The sequence below is a fragment of the Caretta caretta genome, chromosome 6 (genome assembly GCF_965140235.1).
Source record: "Caretta caretta isolate rCarCar2 chromosome 6, rCarCar1.hap1, whole genome shotgun sequence".
In the NCBI taxonomy this organism is placed as follows: domain Eukaryota; kingdom Metazoa; phylum Chordata; order Testudines; family Cheloniidae; genus Caretta; species Caretta caretta.
The window spans coordinates 117471896-117496848 of record NC_134211.1 but is presented as its reverse complement, the minus strand read 5'-3'; the positions used below and the strand labels follow the sequence as shown (position 1 = coordinate 117496848).

At 45.7% G+C, this 24953-nt stretch overlaps 1 protein-coding gene across 1 annotated transcript in view; it reads left to right on the top strand.

Annotated features, from left to right (window-relative positions):
• Positions 1 to 24953, top strand: part of RHOJ (ras homolog family member J) — a 76041-nt gene that overhangs the window by 37652 nt on the left and 13436 nt on the right. Inside the window, exon 2 of the mRNA XM_048854506.2 lies at positions 14497 to 14555. Within this exon, the coding sequence (XP_048710463.1) occupies positions 14497 to 14555 (59 nt within the window). The remainder of the gene's footprint in view (positions 1 to 14496; positions 14556 to 24953) is intronic.

Here is a 24953-nt window from a genome sequence, read left to right as displayed (position 1 = left end):
AGTCACTGTGTCAATTTAAAGAATACCAAGATCAGGTTTTTATAATAACCAGTAAATAAAATTAAAGGCATAGACTCTGTAATAGTTCATAGCATCTACCTGTAAAAATTATACATAAAGTAATTGTAGATTTTTTCTACCTTGATACGTTTATCTTTTATTTTCAGCATTTTAAGATTTTATTTTCAGTCATAACTGTCTAAAGTAGACCCGGGCCCTATTAATATCACCTGAAATGTAACTGAAGTAGTATGCCAACATTTTCTAATCTGTAGTGTAGATTAAAGCTAGCAAAAATAACGTGGAATGTACTGCTGAGCTCTCAGGAGCACAATGTGAGATGCAAGATTTACCAAGAATTATGTTTAAAACTGACTTTTCAAATTGTCCGTTTTAGGAGCTGTATTGTTCAGTAAATTATTAAGCAAACACAGCCTTAAAGAATGTTAGATGGAAAATCAGTGTTGTTCCTTCCCAGATGGAAGAGTAATCTGTGTAGACGCCAAGGTTTCATACTGGGTAATATCTCACTTTTTAAATGAGGTATGAGTTGATGTCCAATGTTTAGCTTACTGCAGTCAGTTCTGTTTCAAGCAAAAGGGGGCAAATATGTGTTACGAGAACAACAGTTTATGCATCCATTTCTCGCTGTAAACTTTTTAGAACTAAAGGGACCTACGAGACTTTAAAATAAAAATATTACCAGCAATCAACATACAAATAAGAACATTGCTTATTTCAAAATCAATCGATTTTTTGTGTGCATGCAAAGACAGTTTTTCTGATTCTGCTCACACAAATGTACCTCCACTGACTTCAGTGAAGTTACTTCTGATTCACTGATGGGAGTGAAGGAAGAATCAGGCTCAATAAATCTTTTAAAGTGCAGCTATAATCTAGATGAGTTACTGTTTAAAGGGAACATACACAGCTCCTGGAAATTCAGACTACTTTGAAACACATGGTATGACTTAAATAATATAGAAAAATGAAGTTAAGGAGTAAGTAAGCCTTGGAGACAAGGTTTCAGCCAGAGCTTAACAAAACTCAAATTTTCCATCCTGCAAGAAATTCCAACATTTCAGCATTTGATTTCATCCCAAATAGGGATGAAAAACTGAAATCTTGAAACTTTCAGCAAAATAGAAATTCCAGAAAATTTCAATTTGGAAAATGTGGAAACATTTCATTTGAAGATTTTAGATCAAAATAAAATATTTGGATATTCCTGAAATCAAAAAGTTTCTCTTTGATCTGTTGTAATGACCTGAAAACACTTTCTTTCAGGTTACTTAAACATTAAATGGCATTTTCCCATCATAACTTATTGCTTTATGGGAGCAGTAGTTCAGGAGCCTGATGCCTTCTTTCCTGCCTGGCTGGACTACATCTCCATTAAAACACCCAGAATCATTTGGCTCCCATGATGCATCATATAGTCCGAGGGGAGTCCCTGCATTGCATTATGGCTCCCTCCAAGGAGCCCAGCCAATAGAAGGGAATACTGTCCACAACAATCAGTGTACAATAAGAAAATGCAGTTTAATGTTGAAATTACTCAAAATAGGTTATTTCAACAAACTGAAATATTCCTGTTCAGATCAAACCAACCTGAAATTAAATATTTCATTTTACTCTTCCAGACAGAAAATTGGTAGTCAAAAAATCAAAATTTTCCCACAGACATTTTTTATTTTGCAGAAACTTCATTTTTAGTTGGAATGATTTTCCTACAGAAAATTCCCAGCCGGATCTAGTTTCAATATTTGGAGTTCAGTCCTGCAAAGTGCCAAACATTCTGGCCTTGATTCAACAAAGCACTTTAGCACATGCTTTATGCATTTGCTGAAGTCCTTTGTTGGCTCAGGGCCAGAGTAGACGGCCCCTTTCAGCATCAAGCCCCTGTTGAAATGGTCAGTCAAATAATCAATCTGAAATGCCTTGATCGGATGAGTCAGAATTAGGTCTTCTAGCTCATTGTGGCAATCTCACACTCAGACTCATAGATACAGGACAAACATACCATACTCACAGGTTCTCTTTCACCCACCATATCTTTCTCTCTCACACACAGGGCTAACTTCTGCCCAAAATTCACATGCAGAACTCACAGTAGCATCTCATCCATCCAGATCATTTGCTTTTCCTTGCATTACAACTACTTCATTGTTCATGGGGGCTGCAAAACCGGAGAGGTAAGGGGAAGACAAGGACTCAAACTCCACAGGCAGGAGAAAGGGTGATGATCCAGTGCCTCTCCGCCTTCAGTAACCAGACTTTGGGTGTCCAGTCAGAAGATCTGACTGGACACTGTCAGGTCTCTTTTTTGACCAGATTTTCCAGTCAAAAACCGGGCATCTGGCTACCCTACTACGTGGATTTTCCCCGGTCATAACACTGCAAAATTCAAGACCGAAGGCCTTGTTGTAGTTCTTAGAGCCATGATGAGGTAGCCTGGAAGGTACAAGCCTGCATGTGGAAGTAGGCACTTAGCAAGCCTACTAAGTGGAGCAGGCACTTAGCAGTGGCCCTTACTCTTTTGTCTCAAAGGGCAACATGCCCTCCTTTCAGCTCAGGCTTCCCACCCCAAGTCATTACACACAGGAGCAGGGCCTGGACACAGCCTCACCTCCTCCAGCCATGACCTTTGGGGGTGGAACCCCGTGAGCTCAGGGAGTCCAAACACCATCACTCTGGCTGCCTAGGGTGGATTAACACAGGAGGCAGGTAGAAGAGGCTCCCTGCACCATATTCCCACTCCCCCCTCCTCTTAGATCGACACTGGACCACCTAAGGTCTTTCCCTTTGTTCTTCCTGCATACCCGTCTGGCCTTTGAAGAATGTCTTTATAGCACCGGGCGAATGACTGCCAGACAATGTTTGGCAAATTATTGTAAGCAGTATGATAAATAGCAGCTAAAAGCTGGCACCTAAGACTAAATCACAAGAGGTCTGCTCCCACTCCCAGGGAACACAGCATAAGAGTACTGCCCCTGCCCTCCATGGCAGCAAGATCAGGCTTCATCTCTTATTTATGCAGTAAAGTCAGTGTTGAAGTTAAGCTTAAGAGACCTGAACATGTAAGGTGTGGAATGGAATTTGTTCAGACTGGAATTTGTTCAGATTTGTTCAGAATGGAATTTGTTGATTCGTCATCCTGTCCCTCTGGTCTCCCTGTGTCCCTTATGCCACGAATAAAAGGCTCAGATGTACATTGATTCAATTCAGTGTGCCCAATGTGTTTCTGCTTTGGCAGGATAGGAAACAGCAGGTCAGATTCTGCTTTCAGCTGCACTGTTGTAAGCTTGGAGTAACTCCATTGTAGTCTGCTATAGTAGATGCTGGAGTTACTCCAGATCTACACACCGGTGCAGTAAAGAACAGAGTTTGGCTTACAGATTGCTGGAGCAGATGCACCTGATGATGTCTGATTAGCATGCCAAGATGTTGCTGTGTGTACTTTTATTAATGCACTTGGCCCAAATGTGAATGTGGTAAACCTTATCATAAGGTAAATACGAATAAGATAAATGGAATATTTGTACAGTTAAAACAAAGTCTTTGTAATTAGTGTTTTGGGAATACATGGTGCTGTTTTACATTCTTTGAACCTTAATCATATTTCTCCTGATAGAACTCTGTTATGGAAAGCATGAATTTCTGTCCCCTCCCATGCACTTCAATGCTAGATTTATCTTCCTCAACCTTTCCTATCTATCTCTGGTGCCTGTTTCCTTTATACCTTGGCAAAAAAAGAGAATCCAACTTTTCTTTGTTTAAGTGTATTCAGTAATCATAGTAGGGGCGGATTGACAGCACTGTGGACTGACGTCCTCGATCTACCCCCAGCATAGCTCCAAGAAGATGGCTCCAAGAGTGTGTTGGGCACTCACTAGACTGCTGTAAAGGCTTCAAACTGAATCCCACCTGCCTTCCGCTTGCTGGGGCTGGGCAGACTTTAGGCACTGGTCCTGGCTTTAGGCCTCTAGGCACACACTCCTGGTGTAGACCTCATGTCTGACACCCTTCTTGGGAATGAGGAACCCCACTGATCCTGTTGCCTCCTAGCCTCTGAAACTAGTGCTATCTTCCCAAGCCTCCCCAGCAGCTCTTCCACATCCCTCAGAATCCCAGAGGTGCAAGCCTTCTGGTTCACAGTTTGCTTCTTCAGGGATATGCGATAATTAACGCCAGACAGACCGACGGACTTTGCACAGAATTCTAAATCACCACTGCTCTTTCCTTAGCAGCAGGAGAAAGACACAGATCTATACAAAATAATGCACACACCTATATCCATTTCCCTGCCTCACCACTCTGGAGAGTTCTCTAGGCGTGGGGAGAGCCCTCTGGGGTGTCCACCAGCCTTTCCCTGCAACTCATGACTTCTCTTCAGAGTCTTTCCAGCTCAGCTAGCTTTCTCTGACCTGGACTGGTTACACCAGAGGTGGCCAACCTGTGGCTCTTCAGAGGTTACTATGCAGCTCCTTTTATAGGCACCGACTCTGGGGCTGGAGCTACAGGTGCCAACTTTCCAGTGTGCCGGGGGTGCTCACTGCTCAACCCCTGGCTCTGCCACAGGCCCTGGCCCCACTCCACTCCTTCCCACCCCCCTCCCAAGCCTGCCATGCCCTTGCTCCTTCCCGCCCCCGCAAGCCTCCTGCACACCACGAAACAGCTGATCGGGAGGTGCAGGGAGGGAGGAGGCAGCGCTGATTGGCGGGGCTGCTGGTGGGCAGGAGGTGCTGGGAGTGGGGGAGCTGGTGGGGGGCTGCTGACATATTACTCTGGCTCTTTGGCAATGTACATTGGTAAATTCTAGCTCCTTCTCAGGCTGGCCACCCCTGGGTTACACAGTTAAACTGGACACCTCCTGCTACAAAAGCCCTGCCCAGCTCTTCCCCTCTCTTGCCCCAAGCTTCCTGTGCTTAGAGGAGAAAAGCAGGAGAGGGAACAATGCTCTACAGCAGTGGTGTCTAAACTTTTCCCGACGCGTCCCCCTTACCAGTAATGCAATCTCTCTGTGCCCCGCTCCACTCCTGCACAGCCAAAGCTTCCTCAGCGGAGGAGCCTGGGCTAAAGGCAGAGCAGAACTGGGGATAGGGGAGGAGCTGGGGCTAGTGACAGAGCTGGGCCGGGGTCGGAGCTGGGCCGGGTGGCGCTCCCTCCTTGCCCCCATGGGGCTGGTCTGGGCCCAGCCACATGCCCCCCCAAATTCCTCCATGCCTCCCAAAGGGGTGCACTCCAGTCTGGGGTCCACTGTTCTTCAGACTCTCCAGATCTCCCCCAGCCCCAAGCAATTGAACCCACACTCTTTGCTCTGCTTATTGAGCTTGCATGCCATTGTTAGGAGGAAGCCAAATTCTCCCTTAGGAGAATTAAGTTACGGCAAACAGTTGATTTAAATAGCCTTGGCTGATCTTGTCTCTGTTAAATAAAGTTGAAAAAGACATACCATCTGCTCTTTTGCAGGGCGGGGCAGGTCAGCTCTATGATCAGCTGAAAATATTAAGATTATTCAGATCATCAGCTATTGTTTCTTTAATTATCTGATTATCTCCTTCTTTTGATGATGATCTGTGCCTAAATCCCAGCTCCAGAAAAATTGTTACTGTGCTATGGTGATGGAAGCATTATAAATACTTAGGCGAGCGAGAGATATCAATTATTAACCTACACACTCTTAGTTTCATTTTTTCCACAGGCTCACACTACAATCTCAGCCAAAACTCCACCCCCAGCCCATTTATGCAACATAAACACTTTGATCTCTCACAAGATCACTTCCACTCCATCCAGGTGAAGGTGCTACAGTTATCATTGTTTAGCATCTCTACTGCCCAGGTTTTGCAGATGTTCAGACTATTTACTGCTGCACTCGTTCCTTTGTCCACCATCTGCTCTGAATTTACCACCATTACCTTCCATTACAGGTTGTCCTGAGCAGGACTCTCAGTTATAAACACCATTGAGATGAGGACGCCAGTGCCAAAATGACAAACATCTCTAATTCACGAGCCTAGATTGCCACAGCTATTACAAGACTCTCTGACAAAACACTCATGATCTATGCAAAGCACACTACGGCCGCTCAGTGTGTGGCAGGCTAGAGTGTCTTAGATGGACACCCCAGCTTGCTGTGCGCTAAGTCTGTGTAGACATGCCCTTAGATATAAATTGTTCCTTGATTCCCCAAACCTTGTAATCACATTAGCATTTCACTCTTTACAATACCTCTGTATAATATTTAAATCCCTGAACCACCCTAGGGCAGGGTTGTGAAGGGAGTTGGGTATAGTTCTACTGTGAAAACCGAACCAAGCTAGCAAACACTCCATCAGGCAAAGTTACTTTGCTCAGGGATGGTTTAGTGCAGCAATACTGTAAGTCACTGGGGTGCAGGGGAAATCCTCCGGTGCTGAATTTACAAATAATGAGGTCAATGGTTCCGATAAATCATCTCATTTCATGCTGTCTATAAATAACCAGCATCCCAGACTAGGAAGGAACAAGCTCATATTTTTAGTGTTGCATTTGTGTGCTGAAGGCTTTGGGAATTTCCATTCCCTTTCATCTATTTCTGGGCTAGATTTATGCTGTTTGCTCTTTCTAATCCATCTCCACTGCCGGTGTGTTCTTTGTCATGTAAGTTTGCCAACACCAAATTCCAGTGTTCTCCAGGCACTTTAAAAGATTTACAGCATTTGATATAAGCTGCTTGGATAAAAATGGTTAGCGGACTGGCCTCTCTCTTTTATTAGCCTTCTCTGCATAGCATGTACCTAGCTGTGGAGAATTGGGAACAATTTATAGACCTAAGTCCTTGTAAAACACGATGCTATAAGACAACATACTCGGTGCAAGGCACATATTCTCTTAGGGGGTTGCACTGTCTAGATGAATCCATTTTTATTTGGAAACTGGATGACAGAGCTGTCATTTGATGTAAGCCTGCTTTTCTAACCTGGCTGTAATGCAAGTTGAGGGGGCTGTATTTTCTCATTAACTCAGTCTGAATTCTCCAACTACTAAAACCAATACAGACACACAGCACACCACAGGGCAGGCATTCCTCATTACACTTATGGTCATGCCTCTGTTGGTGCTTTTCAATTAAATCGGAGGGCAGCGGGAGGAGGGAGTTGGAACACGCAGCCAATCAGCAGAAGGGAAAGAATGTCCAGACACCAAAAAAAAGTGTTGGGCAGTGATGATCCCATGAGCATCCAAAGGTCCCTCGCAGCCACTGCTTCTTTCAGCATTGCCAGTCCCAAGCACTCAAAAATCATGGCTCAGAAACTCATGAGATTTGGGGGCTCTTTTTATTTGCCTTCCAGTTTTTGAGTCTTTAGGGTGCACATTTTCAAGCTTTTCTCAGCAGCAATGAAGGCTAAAAACAAAGTTGTGGGGGGCGGGGAATGAAAGCTCAGATGCCCACAGAATCACCTGACTCCAGGAGGTGGGGCTTAGGGGAAAAAAAAAACATACTGTGTGATTCATGATAAAATTGTCAGAGTTTGCAAAGAGAGCCAATGCACTGTTTGGCGTTATATGCAGGGAATACCAAGCAGGAGGAGGGAAGTAATGTTAACCCTAGATATGGTATTAGTGAGACCATGACTGGAATACTGTGCCCAGTTCTGTTTTCCACACTTTAAAAAGGATGTTGAAAAACATCAGAACAAAGCTACAAACATGATTCAAGATCTGGAAAACCTGCCTTATCCTGAGACACTAAAAAAGCAAATTCTATTTAGTTAGGTCAGGGTAGCTGATGTAACAATCCCCTCTGGCCTTAAAACCTCTGTGAATCTGAAGGCAAAAGCAATGACCCCAATAAGCCAAAAGCTACATCTAGGGATTCAGATATAGCTTCATCCACTCAAGACCTTATTATGCCCTCCCCTCAGGAAACACACTGACCATTCTTCAAACCTTTTAAATGTCAGGCAAAACAAGAAATGCACTCTGCACGACACGAAACTCGGCTTTTGCTGCTGTGACTGAAAATGGTGTGGCTAATGCCAGTCTGCTTCAAGCTATTCCGAGGCCTTCTTATGAAAAATGTTAGCCACCAAAGATGTCAACAGTTTGTAATTTTGACATGAGATGGTTACAGGGACAATTAAAAAAGATTGTTAGTTCAGTTTATACCCAAAAATCCTGGTTTTAGGCCAATTAAGGTGCAAGGTAACAGATTCATAGATATTAAGGTCAGAAGGGACCATTATGATCATCTAGTCTGACCTCCTGCACAACGCAGGCCACAGAGTCTCACCCACCCACTCCTGCGAAAAACCTCTCACCTGAGCTATTGAATAGCTATGTCTGAGCTATTGAAATCCTCAAATCGTGGTTTAAAGACTTCAAGGAGCAGAGAATCCTCCAGCAAGTGACCCGTGCCCCATACTACAAAGAAAGGCGAAAAACCTCCAGGGCCTCTTCCAATCTGCCCTGGAGGAAAATTCCTTCCCGACCCCATATATGGCGATCAGCTAAACCCTAAGCATATGGGCAAGATCCACCAGCCAGATACTCAAGAAACAATTCTCTGTAGTAACTCAGATCCCACCCCATCTAACATCTCATCAGGCCATTGGGCCTACTTGCCATGAATATTTAAAGTTCAAGTAATTACCAAAGTCATGTTATCCCATCATACCATCTCCTCCATAAACTTATCGAATTTAATCTTAAAGCCAGATAGGTCTTTTGCCCCCACTGCTTCCCTTGGAAGGCTATTCCAAAACTTCACTCATGCTTGTGGTTTTCCCTTCAAAAAAAAGATTACTCTGAAGTTGCAGGCTATAAGACTGTGACAGGAACCAATCTGTCCGTAATAAAATCTTGTTTATTTTAAGGGGGCAAAGTGGGAACACAGCTCTAGCAATCCATGAGTTAATTTCCTGGTGATGATTCAAACATACAGAAATAACAAACGTGTTATTGTTGACTATTGCAAACCAATGGATCTTGGAGGCTCTCTGACTGTGAGCACAGAAACCCAATAACTCCTATCCCTGTCTGGGGTTCATTTGCAATTAGATGTTTTAATATTGCATTCAATGAAAGCAAAGGAAATATTTATAAAGGAGGAAGGATACAGAAACAGGAGAGGAAAGACAAAGTACACACGTGGGAGTCAGCAGGCATTAGCGCTAAATTGACCTGCTTGTTACTCTTTTCTTGAGCAACACTGGGCAAGTCAGTCAGTCCAGGTTTTTTTGAAATGGCCTCTAATTCCAGGTGCAGAACTGCAGTCCAGTAAGGGTGTGATTTTCAGAATTGCTGCTGTTCACTCTTGAAGGGTACATGACCATGATGCTTAATTGACATAGAGGTCTTCTAGATCTCTGGCTATCTGCCAAGTTCACCATCCAAAAGCTACAAAACCATTCAATCATTATGGTTTGGCCAGAGCAGCTAGTAGATGAAAATTTACCTTTGTTTACACATTGTTATCCCAAAACTTATGAAGCTCCAGTTCACACTTCTGCAAATGAGTCTGTATCACATCTAATGACTTGATAACACTTATATGCTGGTTTTGCTTTACTGAAATAATTCAGGATGGTCCAAGAACAGCTGGTGCAAGAGTAACAGGCAACAGTAGATTATGAGCAGGATATAAACCAGCAGCAGGGTTTATGAACCTGGAAAAGCAGCTGCAGCCTAAGCTCCCTCTAAGCTGCACACCAGGCTATCAAGGCTTTGCAGCCAGAGAGGCCTGGACTGGAGAGAGGTAGACGGCATGCAGGGCTGCAGCCGGGGGAAAGGCGGTCTCTCCCCTGGCCCCAGCCCCAGAGCCACCGCAGTGGGGAGAGGCAGTCTCTCCAAGCCCTGGGCTGCTGCAAGTCCTCTCTCCCTGCCACAGCCCTGGGGCAACCTGCACCCCAAACCCCTCATCCCTGGCCCCACCCCAGAGCCCGCACCCCCAGCCAGAGCCCTCACCCCCCCAATGCTCTGCCTCAGCCCTTGAGCCCCCTCCCACACTCCAAACCCCTCAGCCCCACCCCCGCCGCACATCACCTCCATATTGGTGCACATAAAATTCATTCTGCACATGGATGCAAAAAATTGGAGGGAACATTATAGCAAGTAGCATATCTATGAGCTGCAGCCAGTCACTGCTATGACCACTGTCTACAGAGTGGACATGCGGAGTCATCCCTCACACTGCAGAGGCATGCTGATCATCTGTTAGCAGGAGCTGTGAGATCTTCATTGGAAGAATCAACTAATTCACCTCTGATGTCTGTTTCACAAGCACCATGTCCGTGACATGATGGAAGTTCTAGTACCAGAACATCAGAATGTAGACATTATGTTACACAAGCGTAAGCCTTCTGCCCAGTGGAGTTGGCAGTGACAAGGGATGGGTTCAATATCCAGGGGGTTTCTTTTTAAGAATAGAACACACAACCAGCTCGAGCCCCCACCCACTGACCTGGGAAAATTACACTCCACCCCTGGGAGCTTCCAATAGTTCCCCTCTTGTCAGCACTCAGCGGGTGTGTAGAAAAAAAAAGTTTTAATAAAAAGGAAAAAGTAACCCAGCATTAATTTGGGAAAGTGCCACAAGCATGATTCAGAAGCACATGACCAGCACCTCCACCCCTCAGAGTATGTTGCCTCAGGTTCTCACCTTGCACTGAAAAAGTCCAACAAACAAAAGTTCCTCTAATGTGCCCCTCCCTCCACTGCACCCCACTCACAGCTGTTGTCCTTGGTCAGTGAAGGCCCAGAGTTCAGAAGTGCATTCACGTGAATTTACCTCCTACCCTGGTGGGGGACACGGGGGAGAAAGACACCTCAACTACTCTGCCATCACTCACCCCACCACTGCCACTTCTGGATGTCTTGAGGCCCTAGCACTTAACGCAGCTCTCAGTGTTTTCATCTGTTAGTGCGGGAGCCTCGCTGCTAGTGCAGGCTGGATAGTCTCCTTCAGCAGAGAGGCTATTCCATACCAGGAATTATGCTTAGACCTGGTTATCTGCGATTTCACCTCTAGTGATCCACAACAAAAGACTCTCAATTGAATCTTAACCAGCTCTGTCATTGCACAATGGGGAGAGTGACAATCAAATGGTGCCTAGGACCCTTAAGCAAAGCCCAGGCCACCAGGTAGAAACACCTGTCCCCACCTTCTCTCATCTCCACTGAGCTTTGGCACCCCTGCCCCCTGCTTACTGAGCACAGTTCAGGTGAGGGTGAACCCCGCGATCAGGCCATGCCAAACACAGTTCTGCTTCCCTTGATTCATATAACACTTTATTACCCCTTTCCCTGCAATAACAAAAGTGATTTGCAATCCAGCACCAGCCAAAAGTGATCATTTGGGCAAAGCAACTCCAGTTTATGCTGCACATCTAGACAGAGTGGGTGTCTCTATGCAAACAAGGTCAGTTCCTGACATCTTCTCTCCCAGCTCATAACTAGATGTCAGAGGAGAGCCCATTCAGACCCTGCTTCAAATAATTGGGAAGTCTTCTGACCTTGTTTAATTGTTAATGATTTGGTAATCCCCATGTTTGGGAGCTGAACAATCCACAGGCAAAGCAGGCTATCAGTGTCCTAATTTAAATTCATGTCAATAAACCAATTCTACTAGTGGGAGAGGAATATGTTACATAGTGGTAATGTATTCAAGAAAGATATTTCCTCAGATGATGAGTGTAGAGACATCAAGACTCACCATTGTGGCACCTCCTGTTGGTTGTCCTGGGAATTAGCTCAACTCCAGCTCCGGAGCACCCTCTACTGGCTGGTGTCTTGCCTGCCTCCGGCCCCATGTCCCTCCTGGACCCCCGTGCCCTTTACCTCAGGGTTCTGCACCCGCAGTACCCCCACTTTCTGGGTCTCCCCTCCCCAGGGACCCCCCAATCCTCAAAACCCACCTTGCTTCAGTGGCTACTGCCAGTCATCATCTAGCCCCTGCTCACTGGGGAAGACTGCCATCTGTAATGGCCACTCATCATTGGCAAGGGGTGTTGGACCAGCTTCCTCTGCCTAACCCCGGGCTGCACCTCTACAACCCCAGTACCTGCTTTGGCCTTTAACAAGGCCTGCATCCTGGGGGTTTACCAGGCTGGAGCTCCGCAGCTCCTCTTGCCTTTCCCCCAACACTGCTCCACTCCTGGACAGCCAGGTCCTTTTCTCTCTCTCCCCCCAGCCCCAATGAGAGAGAGAGAGAGAGAGAGACAGACACTGACTGTAGCTCCTGGCCTCCAGCCCTCTGATTAGGGCCAGCTGGGCCCTGATTGAGTGGGCCACATATATGGTCACTACTCAGTCATCTTCCCCCAGCTGTTCTCACTCTTCTTATTTCAGGAGCAGGGTAACCACCCCATTACAATGAGAAAAAGATTTTTCAACAAAAAGTGAGGAGGAAAAAATGCACCAAGACTTGGGAGAAAAAAAGAGAGAGAGATGGCATCATGCTACATAGCAACCTGCCACAGAATCAGGACAGTGAATCCAGACAGACACAGAGTTTACTCTGGGTTCCAGCCCGAGACCAATATCTGCACTGTCCTGAACCTTGCCACCATTTTCCTGAGACTCTCGCTTCACCAGCTCTCTAGATACACCCTTCCCTCAGGGCCAGGATCCCAGGGCTTTCCTGCTCAGCTGGGCACCATCCTCCATTAGCAATTGTTTATCAAGCCTAATTCTCCCTCAGGTGTTTCCTATCAGGTTAACTGGCATCTTCTGAACCTCATTAATGCTTCCCAGTCTAGTATGGGGTCAACAGCCCATCACAGTTCCCCAGAGCAGCGATAATTAATTTCTGAAATGCAGTGGGTACTTTTCATCTGCAAAAGACCCATCATGTAAAACCATCAGCTAGGGCCTATGCGATGATTTCAAGTCCCATATTTTCTCAACGTTAACTATTCATCTCTCCCTGCCCTCATTAATTTTAGAAGATGACTAGGGGAAAAGTATCAAAAATAGCCTTCCCCAGCCACACCTCCAGCACGCATCAGTCCCTTCGCCTGCATGTTTTAAGGTATCCTGTACACCCAGTGAATAATTTTGAACAGCATTGTTCTGAGATGTGACTCTCCTGATACCTGCTTAAAATCTTTTCCTACTGACTTGAATTGAATTCCACATCTCTCCCCAGACTGAACGTTAATGATTTAAGCACATTAGCTGGATAACTAAACTCTATTAAAGCAGAGGCCGTTTTTAGATGAAATTATGTTGATTAGAGAGATCAAATTATAAAGGATGTTGTCCAAAAGGTCCACTGAAATCAATGGTAAGACTCCAGTGGACTTTAATGAGCTTTGGATCAGGCCCAGAGAGCGCGTGTTGAATTTGACTCTAAGAGCATTTGTGCTTCAGTACAGAATCTGATCAATAGATCAAGTCATCAGCCCTATTATAAAATCTGGTGAATATCCTGGAAAATGCTTGACCCCCCCCCCAAGATTACACTCCTGTTTTCAAAGTGTGTTTAAGCACAATGATTTGTAATAATAACACTGTATTAACTGGTATGGAACATCACCGCATTCAAAAAGGAGAGAATGAGCAAAAAAGTAATGCATTTGCACTGATCCAGACTGAGGGCTACCCAGTTCCAAATACATCATTGTTTCATAGCACTAGAATTAAGGAAGAAAAAAAGCCTGAACAGAGAAAACACCAACACCAGACATAACCCAAACAGACTTGGTGGGGAGGAAGGTTCCCTGTGCTTTGGACTCCTAATGACTTGCTGTAATCAGCTGGTGGTCTCATAGACATTAGCAAATGTCCTTAGATCTCTGAATGCCCAAACAGCAGCAGTGCTTGTAATTCGTCTATCCCAGCGGTTCTCAAACTGCAGGTCGGGATCCTAAAGTGGGTCGCGACCCTGTTGTAATGGGGTCGCCATGGCTGGCATGAGACTGGCCTCAGCCCTGGGTAGCAGGGCTCAGGTTACAGGCTCCCCTCCTGGGGCTGAAGCCCTTGGCATTTGACTTTGGCCCCCCGCCCGGGGTGGTGAGGCTTGGGTTTTGGCTCAGGCTTTCCCTCCCGCGCAACCAGGATCATGTAGTAATTTTTGTTGTCAGAAGGGCAGGGGGGGTCACAGTGCAATGAAGTTTGAGGAACCCGCTCTATCTGTTAAGAAATGAGAGCTCAACCAAAACCATCTGCTTTTCTTGTGACTTTAGGTTGCCTTCATTTTGGGATGATTGTCAGCTTAGTTCAGGGTGCACATTGTAAAGCGCACGTTAATCTGCCTAGCACACAGGGCCGGCTCTAGGTTTTTTGCCTCCCCAAGCAAAAAATTTGTCGCCCCAAGCCCCGAGAGCGCAGCTGCCCCAGCAAAAAAAAAAAAAAAAAAGAAAAAGGGGGGTGGGTGGTGGCCAGAATGCCGCCCCTGGAATTGTGCCACCCCAAGCACATGCCTGCTTTGCTGGTGCCTAGAGCCGGTCCTGCTAGCACAACTACTGGTTGGGGGTTGCGTCTCACAACTTCTCTGTTTCTCTCTTCCAGTGACTGTGACTGTCGGAGGCAAGCAGCACTTGCTGGGGCTATACGATACTGCAGGGCAGGTAAATTATTTTACCTTCTTTCCCTTTCTGATTTTTATTACACACCTTTTTTCCATATAAAAAATAGCATCAGTGGTATTTTGTGATGGCTGAACTGATTACCCGTTTCTTACACAGAGATTTCAACACAAAAAACATGCCAAAGACTGAATTTTTCTAACTAAACATAAAACCAGGCTAAACTATTAGTTCTTTTACACCTCTGACTTCTGCCACAGGCACAGAGCTCTCTTTAATAAGTCAACATTTACTAACAGTTTTCATGTAGTGGTAGCTGAGATACAGCCAATATTTCCTATCCTGAGTAGAGAAAATAGCAAATATCCAATACAACTCTGTGCAGTAGCTCTCAACAGCTATTAACTTTTAAATGGCAGCCACTGTAGGTAATCTTCAACATATACCTACCAGTGAAAGACTGTCACTTACAATATAGCCTCCCATGTCTATGCCCAGTCTAAACTTACATAATGAAAATTATGAGACTTTTACCGCTTATCTTGCCAGACTATTCTCTGGTCTGACAGACGTTCTTTTGAGAAGAGTACATGCACCTAACTGCTGTGGCTGTCCCAGCAATCCAAATTAATTAACCCAGAAAAAATGTAGAGAATTTATTATTAAGCATCTCATTCTCTTGCTGGTCAATCTCTCTTTGTTTACATTGTTAGGTCTGCAAGATCCTTAGAGAAGCAGCATCTAGTACTACAATGAGACCTTTTCTTAGTAACTGTGGAATTAAGACAATGGCAACTCCAGTTTATAAACTTTGCCCTTTCATTCTTCTCTCCCCTATTTCAGTCATAGGGGAACACTGTTATTCCACAGAACATCATGGAATACTTTTTAGTCTCAATCATTGGGCCCACACAGAACTTGCACTGGTTTAACTAAATCGGTTTAAAAATCCCTCCTTGAGTTAAACCACTGCAATGTTCTCATGTAGACAAGCCCTGTGTCATTATCGTCTCACCAGCCATTTGGAAGCATTCGTTCCCAAAGTTAACTTGCCTGAAAGGAGAGCGCTGGGACCTTAGTCAGTGCCACTGAAGTCAGTAGAAAAGCTTCAGTTGATTTCAATGGACATTGGATAAGGTCCTGGGATTAGATCAAATCAGAAAACAAGCAAGAAACCTACAACTATTGCATTCTCACTCGCCCTTGAACACAATAGGCGTGAAAAGCACCATAACGTCATTGTGGTGCACTGTTGTCTGCAGAGCAGAGGGCTCACATGAAGTTCTAGGCGCCATGTGGGTCTCACATCAACCCTGCCTGCATTTGTATGCGCATCTTACCAATGTGTGTGAGACTTCTCATTTTTCATTGGATAAGACTCGCATGAACTGGTAGCCGATTTTCTTCAGTACCGAGCCTCACCTCCCCTTGGTGGTCTAGCAAAGGCCAACTCTAGCAAACTTCAGGGCAAAGCACAGATATATTAGGACCTGATCCTTCAAATGCTGCCCGGCATAGTAAATGTAGTAGCAGACACCACAGTACTGAGAATACTGTTACACAGATTAATATTATGCAGAGACCCCAAGCAGTACAGAGAAACAGACTGTCACTACAATAATCACTAAAAGAAAAGGAGTACTTGTAGCACCTTAGAGACTAACCGATTTATTTGAGCATGAGCTTTCGTGAGCTACAGCTCACTTCATCAGATGTATACCGTGGAAACTGCAGCAGACTTTATATATACACAGAGAATATGAAACAATACCTCCTCCCACCCCACTGTCCTGCTGGTAATAGCTTATCTAAAGTGATCATCAGGTGGGCCATTTCCAGCACAAATCCAGGTTTTCTCACCCTCCACCCCCCCACACAAATTCACTCTCCTGCTGGTGCTAGCCCATCCAAAGTGACAACTCTTTACATAATCAAGTCGGGCTATTTCCTGCATAAATCCAGGTTTTCTCACATCCCCCCCCCCCCCCATCCCCATACACACACAAACTCACTCTCCTGCTGGTAATAGCTCATCTAAACTGACCACTCTCCAAGTTTAAATCCAAGTTAAACCAGAACATCTGGGGGGGGGGTAGGAAAAAACAAGAGGAAACAGGCTACCTTGCATAATGACTTAGCCACTCCCAGTCTCTATTTAAGCCTAAATTAATAGTATCCAATTTGCAAATGAATTCCAATTCAGCAGTTTCTCGCTGGAGTCTGGATTGGAAGTTTTTTTAAGATAGCTATCTTAAAACAAAAAAACTTCAAATCCAGACTCCAGCGAGAAACTGCTGAATTGGAATTCATTTGCAAATTGGATACTATTAATTTAGGCTTAAATAGAGACTGGGAGTGGCTAAGTCATTATGCAAGGTAGCCTGTTTCCTCTTGTTTTTTCCTACCCCCCCCCCCCCCCAGATGTTCTGGTTTAACTTGGATTTAAACTTGGAGAGTGGTCAGTTTAGATGAGCTATTACCAGCAGGAGAGTGAGTTTGTGTGTGTATGGGGGTGGGGGGGATGTGAGAAAACCTGGATTTATGCAGGAAATAGCCCGACTTGATTATGTAAAGAGTTGTCACTTTGGATGGGCTAGCACCAGCAGGAGAGTGAATTTGTGTGGGGGGGTGGAGGGTGAGAAAACCTGGATTTGTGCTGGAAATGGCCCACCTGTTGATCACTTTAGATAAGCTATTACCAGCAGGACAGTGGGGTGGGAGGAGGTATTGTTTCATATTCTCTGTGTATATATAAAGTCTGCTGCAGTTTCCACGGTATACATCTGATGAAGTGAGCTGTAGCTCACGAAAGCTCATGCTCAAATAAATTGGTTAGTCTCTAAGGTGCTACAAGTACTCCTTTTCTTTTTGCGAATACAGACTAACACGGCTGTTACTCTGAAACCTGTTACAATAATCACTACACCTATAGTAGGGGCTTGCAAGATTGGGTCCCTTCTGGTTTTGCTTTTGCCTGATTCATGTTTTGTCTATTTTAACTCCTGCCACACTGACTGCTCATATTTCTGTAGGCAGCACCAGTTACTGAATACTATGTATAGTGGCTGGTTTTAAATCCGTTATGGTTTGTTTGTCCTTTTTTTATTAGATGATCTAAAAATAATGAACTGAAATAGACTACCTAAAAATCAATACTAAAAATAACTAATATAGACTATGATCCACACTCATGGCCCAAGCAAATGTCTAAACACAGTAACACAAGCCCACACAGCCAGTTGCATGGCCACACCCCAAAGTCACATATACTGAGAGGCAGGGTGATCCAATGCACAGGGCATTGGACTAGAATCAGGGGACCTGGATTCTAGTTCCAGCTCCACCACTGACTTTCTGCACAAGATTGTCCAAGACACATCACCTTAATATGCCTCTTTTCCCACCCCCCACATCTAGTCTTGTCTAAAATGTAAGGGCAGGGTCTGTCTGTGAGTATGTGTGTGTGTGTTGCCTAGCACAATAGGGTCCATATATTCTTGTCAGGGCATCTAGGCACTACCATGCTACAAGTAATAAATAATAACCACCGATCACATAATTGCACATGCAATCAGGAAATGTACACATCCAATTACCCAATTTGCATGTGCAAAGGATAGTTCGTTCACACAGATGCAGGATTCCGGGTGTGCTCACGTTTTGTACCCTTCTGCAGTAATGCAGGGCTGTGAAAATCTGGCCAGAATTTTATTCATGCCTGAGTTTACCACTTCGGTCAGGCTAATCCAGAACCTTAACATTATTGTAACATGTTTTGTGTATACTCCACCCGTCACCCACTCTGTCAACGACACTTCCTTTTATTCATTTTCCTGAGCCAAAAGAAAACACTAAGCTGTGAATCTAGCTGACAGAAATGTGTTTTTCCCTCCTTCTTGACAATCATTTTGCCATCTCCTGTGACGGAGTTCAAGTTAGGCCAGGCATGCCTGTCTCCAAGTGACACTCATTTCCTACAACTGACTTGTCGGAACCATTTTCATTTTAGATTTCAGTCCAAAGGAGATAATCATTGAGTCAAGACATTACAGAGCATGAATCACTTTGTGATTAATAGATCATATCTTAACAGAGTCCAGAAGCTTGCTCTTTCCCACATGCTGTAGCGGGAATGACAGCTCATATGGGTTCACTGCCCCCAACACACACACACCTCCTGGAGTTGTGTGGCTTTCCAAAGAAAATCGACATGAAGTCAGTGCTAACAATAATGCTTGACATTGGCATGCTCTAAAACACATGCTGATGAACTAACAATTGAAAAATGTACCCTCATGCAGCATTACCCTCTGGCTGTGGGAATAGGGCTCTGGCAGGGAATTTCGGTCTCAGCTGCTTGATTTTCTGCATCTTTGGCATGAACAGTCCCAGACAGGACATTTTCAGCGCCATGCTCAGGTGCAAAGTGCTTTGAGGGCCCGACACTGAAGGCAGGGAACATGGACAGCGAGACGATGGAGGAAGCAGCAGCAACGGGTACAGAGAGTACTCCACATACCTGAACAAAGCCAGGCCCACCATAGCAAACAAGCGTAGGAGAGAGCGACACTGTGTTGCACAAACCTCCCAGCCTCTGCTAGTTGCCAGAGCCATGCCCAGCAATACCTGACTGGGCTCCGCCCTTTCCATTGTGGGCCAGTCAAAAGACAGCCCAATCATTCAGCAGGGAATTATATTCCACACACACACACACCCTGTAAGCAGCCTCAATCGCTACTGAAGCAGAGGCTGTGAGGGTGCATCTCTCCATGATAGTCGGACCCCCTGCCTGAACAACTTTACTGGAAGAGAGACTGCAGGGTAAGAAGGTGCCTGTGACAATGACACTAGAATAAGGATGAATGCACTACAAGGTGGGTAGAAAGCTGGCTAGATTGTCGGGCTCAACGGGTAGTGATCAATGGCTCCATGTCTAGTTGGCAGCCGGTATCAAGTGGAGTGCCCCAAGGGTCAGTCCTGGGGCCGGTTTTGTTCAATATCTTCATAAATGATCTGGAGGATGGTGTGGATTGCACTCTCAGCAAATTTGCGGATGATACTAAACTGGGAGGAGTGGTAGATACGCTGGAGGGGAGGGATAGGATACAGAAGGACCTAGACAAATTGGAGGATTGGGCCAAAAGAAATCTGATGAGGTTCAATAAGGATAAGTGCAGGGTCCTGCACTTAGGACGGAAGAACCCAATGCACAGCTACAGACTAGGGACCGAATGGCTAGGCAGCAGTTCTGCGGAAAAGGACCTAGGGGTGACAGTGGACGAGAAGCTGGATATGAGTCAGCAGTGTGCCCTTGTTGCCAAGAAGGCCAATGGCATTTTGGGATGTATAAGTAGGGGCATAGCGAGCAGATCGAGGGACGTGATCGTTCCCCTCTATTCGACATTGGTGAGGCCTCATCTGGAGTACTGTGTCCAGTTTTGGGCCCCACACTTCAAGAAGGATGTGGAGAAATTGGAGAGAGTCCAGCGAAGGGCAACAAAAATGATTAGGGGTCTGGAACACATGACTTATGAGGAGAGGCTGAGGGAGCTGGGATTGTTTAGCCTGCAGAAGAGAAGAATGAGGGGGGATTTGATAGCTGCTTTCAACTACCTGAAAGGGGGTTCCAAAGAGGATGGCTCTAGACTGTTCTCAATGGTATCAGATGACAGAACGAGGAGTAATGGTCTCAAGCTGCAGTGGGGGAGGTTTAGATTGGATATTAGGAAAAACTTTTTCACTAAGAGGGTGGTGAAACACTGGAATGCGTTACCTAGGGAGGTGGTAGAATCTCCTTCCTTAGAGGTTTTTAAGGTCAGGCTTGACAAAGCCCTGGCTGGGATGATTTAACTGGGAATTGGTCCTGCTTCGAGCAGGGGGTTGGACTAGATGACCTTCTGGGGTCCCTTCCAACCCTTATATTCTATGATTCTATGATGTATCTGGGTCCCAGGCCTGAACTCCACAGAAGCAAGTTCTAGGCACTCCCATTAGCACAGAGCACTAACAAACTAGTGACATTTTCCAGCCTGCCAACACTATCACCCTGGTTTAACCAGGAGATTTTCAGGGATCTGAAACTCAAAAAAAAAAAAAAAAAACACTACAAAAAGTGGAGACTAGGTCAGATTACAAAGGATGATTACAAACAAACACCACAAGCATGTAGGGACAAAAAAGGCTGAGGCACAAAATGAGATTAAACCAGCTAGAAACATAATGGGTGGGAAGAAAACATTCTACAAATCGAGATTAAACCAGCTAGAAACATAATGGGTGGGAAGAAAACATTCTACAAATCTATTAGAAGCAAGAGGAAGACCAAGAACAGGGTAGGCCCGTTATTCGGGGGGGGGGGGGGCAAAAACAAAAAAATGTGGAAATGGCAAAAGTGCTAAAGAACTTTGTGTTTTAGTTTTCACCAGAAAGTTTAGTAGCAATTGGACATTTAACATAGTGAACACCAGTGAAAATGAGATAGGATCTAAGGCTAAAAGAGGGAAAGGAAACGAATCAAAAATTACTTAGACAAGTTGAATGTCTTCAAGTCGCCCAGGCCTGACGAAATACATCTTAGAATACTCAAGGAGCTGACTGAGGAGATGTCTGATCCATTAGAGATGAAATTAGAAAACAGGAGAGATTCCAGGGGACAGGAAAAGAGCAAATATAGTGGAAATCAGGACAACCCAAGGAATTACAGACCAGTCAACTTAACTTCCATACCCCGAAAGATAATGGAGCAAATAACTAATCAATCAATCTGCAAGTACCTAGAAGATAATAAGGTGATAAGTAACAGCATGGATTTGTTCAGAACAAATTGTGTCAAACCAACCTAATAGCTCTCTTTGACAGGGTAACAAGCCTTGTGGATTGGTGGAATCAGTAGATGTGGTAAATCTTGACTTTAGTAAGGCTTTTGATACTCTCACATGACTTTCTCATAAACAAGCTAGGGAAATACAACCTGGATGGAGCTACTATAACATGAGTGCATATCTGGCTGGAAAACCGTTCCCAGAGAGTAGTTATCAATGGTTCACCGTCAAGCGGGAAGCGCATGTTGAGTGGGGTCCCTCAGGGATCAGTTCTGGATCCAGTTCTGTTCAATATCTTCATCAGTGATTTAGATAATAGCATAGAGAGCACGCTTATAAAGTTTGTGGATGATATCAAGCTAGGAGGAGTTGCAAGTGTTTTCAAGGATAGGATTAAAATCCAAAATGATCTGGACAAACTGGAGAAATGGTCTAAAGTAAATAGGATGAAATTCAATAAGGAGAAATCCAAAGTACTCCATTTAGGAAGGAACAATTAATTGCACACATACAAAATGGGAAATGACTGTCTGGGAAGGAGTACTACAGAAAGGGATCTGGGGATCATAGTGGATCACAAGCTAAATATGAGTCAACAGTGTTGCAAAAAAAAAAAAGCAAACACCATTCTGGGATGTATTCGCAGGAGTGTTGTAACCAAGACATAAGAAGTGATTCTTCTGCTCTACTTTATGCTGATAAGGCCACAATTGGAGTACTGTGTCTAGTTCTGGGTGCCAGGGGTGGCAGGTTTGTAGAAATTTTGGTGGTGCCCAGCACCCGCCCCCCAAACTCTGCCCCCCCCACCTGCCTACGGCTCTCGGAGGGAGTTTGGGTGGTGGGAGGAGGTCTGGGGTGCAGACCCTGGGCTGGGGCAGGGTATTGGGGTGCAGGAGGGGTGCAGGCTCGGGAGTTTGGGTGTAGAAGGGGTGAGAGGTTGGGCTCTGGGAGGGAGTTTGGGTTCAGGAGGGGGCTCTGGGCTGGGGAAAGGGGTGGGGGTGCAGGAGGGGGTGAGGAGGCAGGCTCTGGGAGGGAGTTTGGGGGCAAGAAAGGGTGTGTGGGAAGGGGTGGGGGTGCAGGCTCTGGGACAGAGTTTGGGGGTGGGAGGGGTTGCGGAGGGAGGGGGTGCAGGAGTGAGGGCTGTGGGGCTGGGGATGAGGGGTTTGGAGTGTGGGGTGAGGGCTGTGGGGTGGGGATGATGGGTTCATGATGCAGGATGGGGCTCAAGGCTGGGGCAGAGGGTTAGGGTGCAGGGGGATGAGGGCTCTGTCTGGGGCTGGGGATAAGGGGTTTGAAGAGGCTCAGGGCTAGGGCAGAGGGTTGGGGTGCAGGGGGGTGAGGGCTCTGGCTGGGGGTGCAGGCTCTGGGGTGGGGCAGGGCTGGGGATGAGTTTGGGGTGCAGGCAGGCTTCCCCAGGGCTGGGGCCAGAAAGGAGGACTCCCCTCAGCCCTCTCCCCACCAGCAGCAGAGAGCTCTGGGGGAGGGGCCCTCCATCTCCCCCTGCCCCCCCCCCACAGCACATTCACCCCACACCACTATCACTGCACGTGCTCCTAGGGCCCTTCTCAGGTTCAGGAAGCCCCCTCACTTCCCCTGTGGTGGGTGCTGGGGGGGGAGACTGCCATCATGTGTGCGCCTCCCCCCTCCCCCACTGCTGCCCCTCACTGTAGCCTCACTGGGGGTGAGGGATGGGGCTGCCCCTTGGAGGGCACAGTGTGGGGAAAAGATCTGGACAACTGTACTAGTTATGTGTACGGCTAATGAGTGCATCCACTGTTACTTTAGCTGGGATAAAATCATTTTGATATGCCCCATGCTTTAGGGCACAAAGTCAATGGCCAGCTGGGAGCACAGAAACATAGGACTTGCCAGTCTGGATCAGACCCAAGATCTGTCTAGTCCAGGATCCTGCCTCTGACAGTGGCCAGCCCCAGATGCCTGTGAGGTATTCTAGACCCCATAAAAGTCTAATCCTGATCTCAAATAGTTAGAGATCAGCAAAAGCCCCAACACACAAGCTTTAATATCCCTTCCCAAATTTGTTATTAAAAACAACAACTCTGGATATTTCCCATATCCAGCTAAATGCCCAATCCCTTTTTTGAAACTTGTAAAATTCTTGGCCTCAGTGACTTCCTGCAGCAATCCAAAGCTAGCCAATGGGCAGGTGATCCCAATGGTTCATTACAGATTTTCTTCCACCTGCCCCATGAGCAGCTGATAGTGGGCCCTGTCAGATTCCGAATACAAATCTGATCTAGTATGGCAATTCCTATGGTCCCAGGGAGTTGGATAACATGGAAGCCCTAGATCTACTGTTCCCTTGATATGAAAGCATAACTCCCATGCTTGTCAGTGTCATCCTGAGCTACTAGTATGTATTGATAGGAGACTAGATCCTTGTGTGTAAGCTGTAGATATCCTTTCTCTTCTGACCTATTGCTTATATAATGTCCCATGCTGCAACCACAAAATGAGAACAAACAGTCCTCATAAGCTCCAAAGTGACAAGCAAAATCAAATTAAATGAACCTGCTGAAAGGACCTGTCACCGTTATGCAGAATGTTCATAGCTTTTAGTCTGTGATTTTTAACAGCACACTAAGTTTCAACCCCTCTAAATAGGCAAGTCTTGAATTTTTAAAACAGATATATTTAGCCAACTGATTTCCAAGGTCCCAAATAAAAAAAAGATACATAGAGTATCTGGTGCCATCTTGTGGTTATCCCAAAGATCTGTTTTGGAACAAATAAACCAAAAGTGTTTAAAAAGTCAATTGCCAAGCAGCTCCCAGTACCAGCCCATGGTGATTGTGGATAAGTGTGTTTACCCTGGGAGAAGTCATCAGCTTTAATGTTCTGGATGTATATGATTTCACTGGTTAAAATACCAGGTAGTAGGGTTGGCATGAGGCCAAGCGTCTGACACTCACATTATCCCACACAAAACCCAGCTGCCAAGATTACCTAATTGTTCCATTAATCAGATAACGGCCCTCCACTGTATCAAGTGGAAGCTTCTTGTCATCCTCAAGCATATGTCCGTCCATCCCTGCTGTGTCTCTGGTCAGTCACATCATGCTCTCTGCTCCACCAGCGGTGGTGTGACCTCCTTTAGCTGATTCTCCCACAAGTGTCTTTGCATTTTCTTCCATGCTAATCCCTGTACACGGAACATCCTCCCTGAGCTGATAAGACAGGCCATTTCCTTCTCACCAATCAATCCCTTCTCGAGACCCACATCTGCTTTGACCCCTACAAAATACAGTTAATAATACCAGGTAGGGAAGCAGCTGGGGATTGGTTATACTTTTTTTAAAAAGCCAGTGGTGAAGGGGTACTAGCAGCACTTGGGCCAGCCAGCGTCCTGCCAAGCCTGCTAGAACATGGCAGCCCATTACCCCACTCTTTATCTTTCAGGATAGAAACTTTGTTTTCCTTTGCCTTGGTGCAGTGCATACGTGATGGCCACCACCTTGGCCGATACCAGGGATTGAACCGGAAGCCTCCAGCACGGAAAGCTTAAGCCTGCGCATTTTAAGATGACGGGTTGGCAGTGTAGCTAACCCCTGGAACAGCCTCACAATCTAGGTGCAGAGGGACACACGGCACCACACCG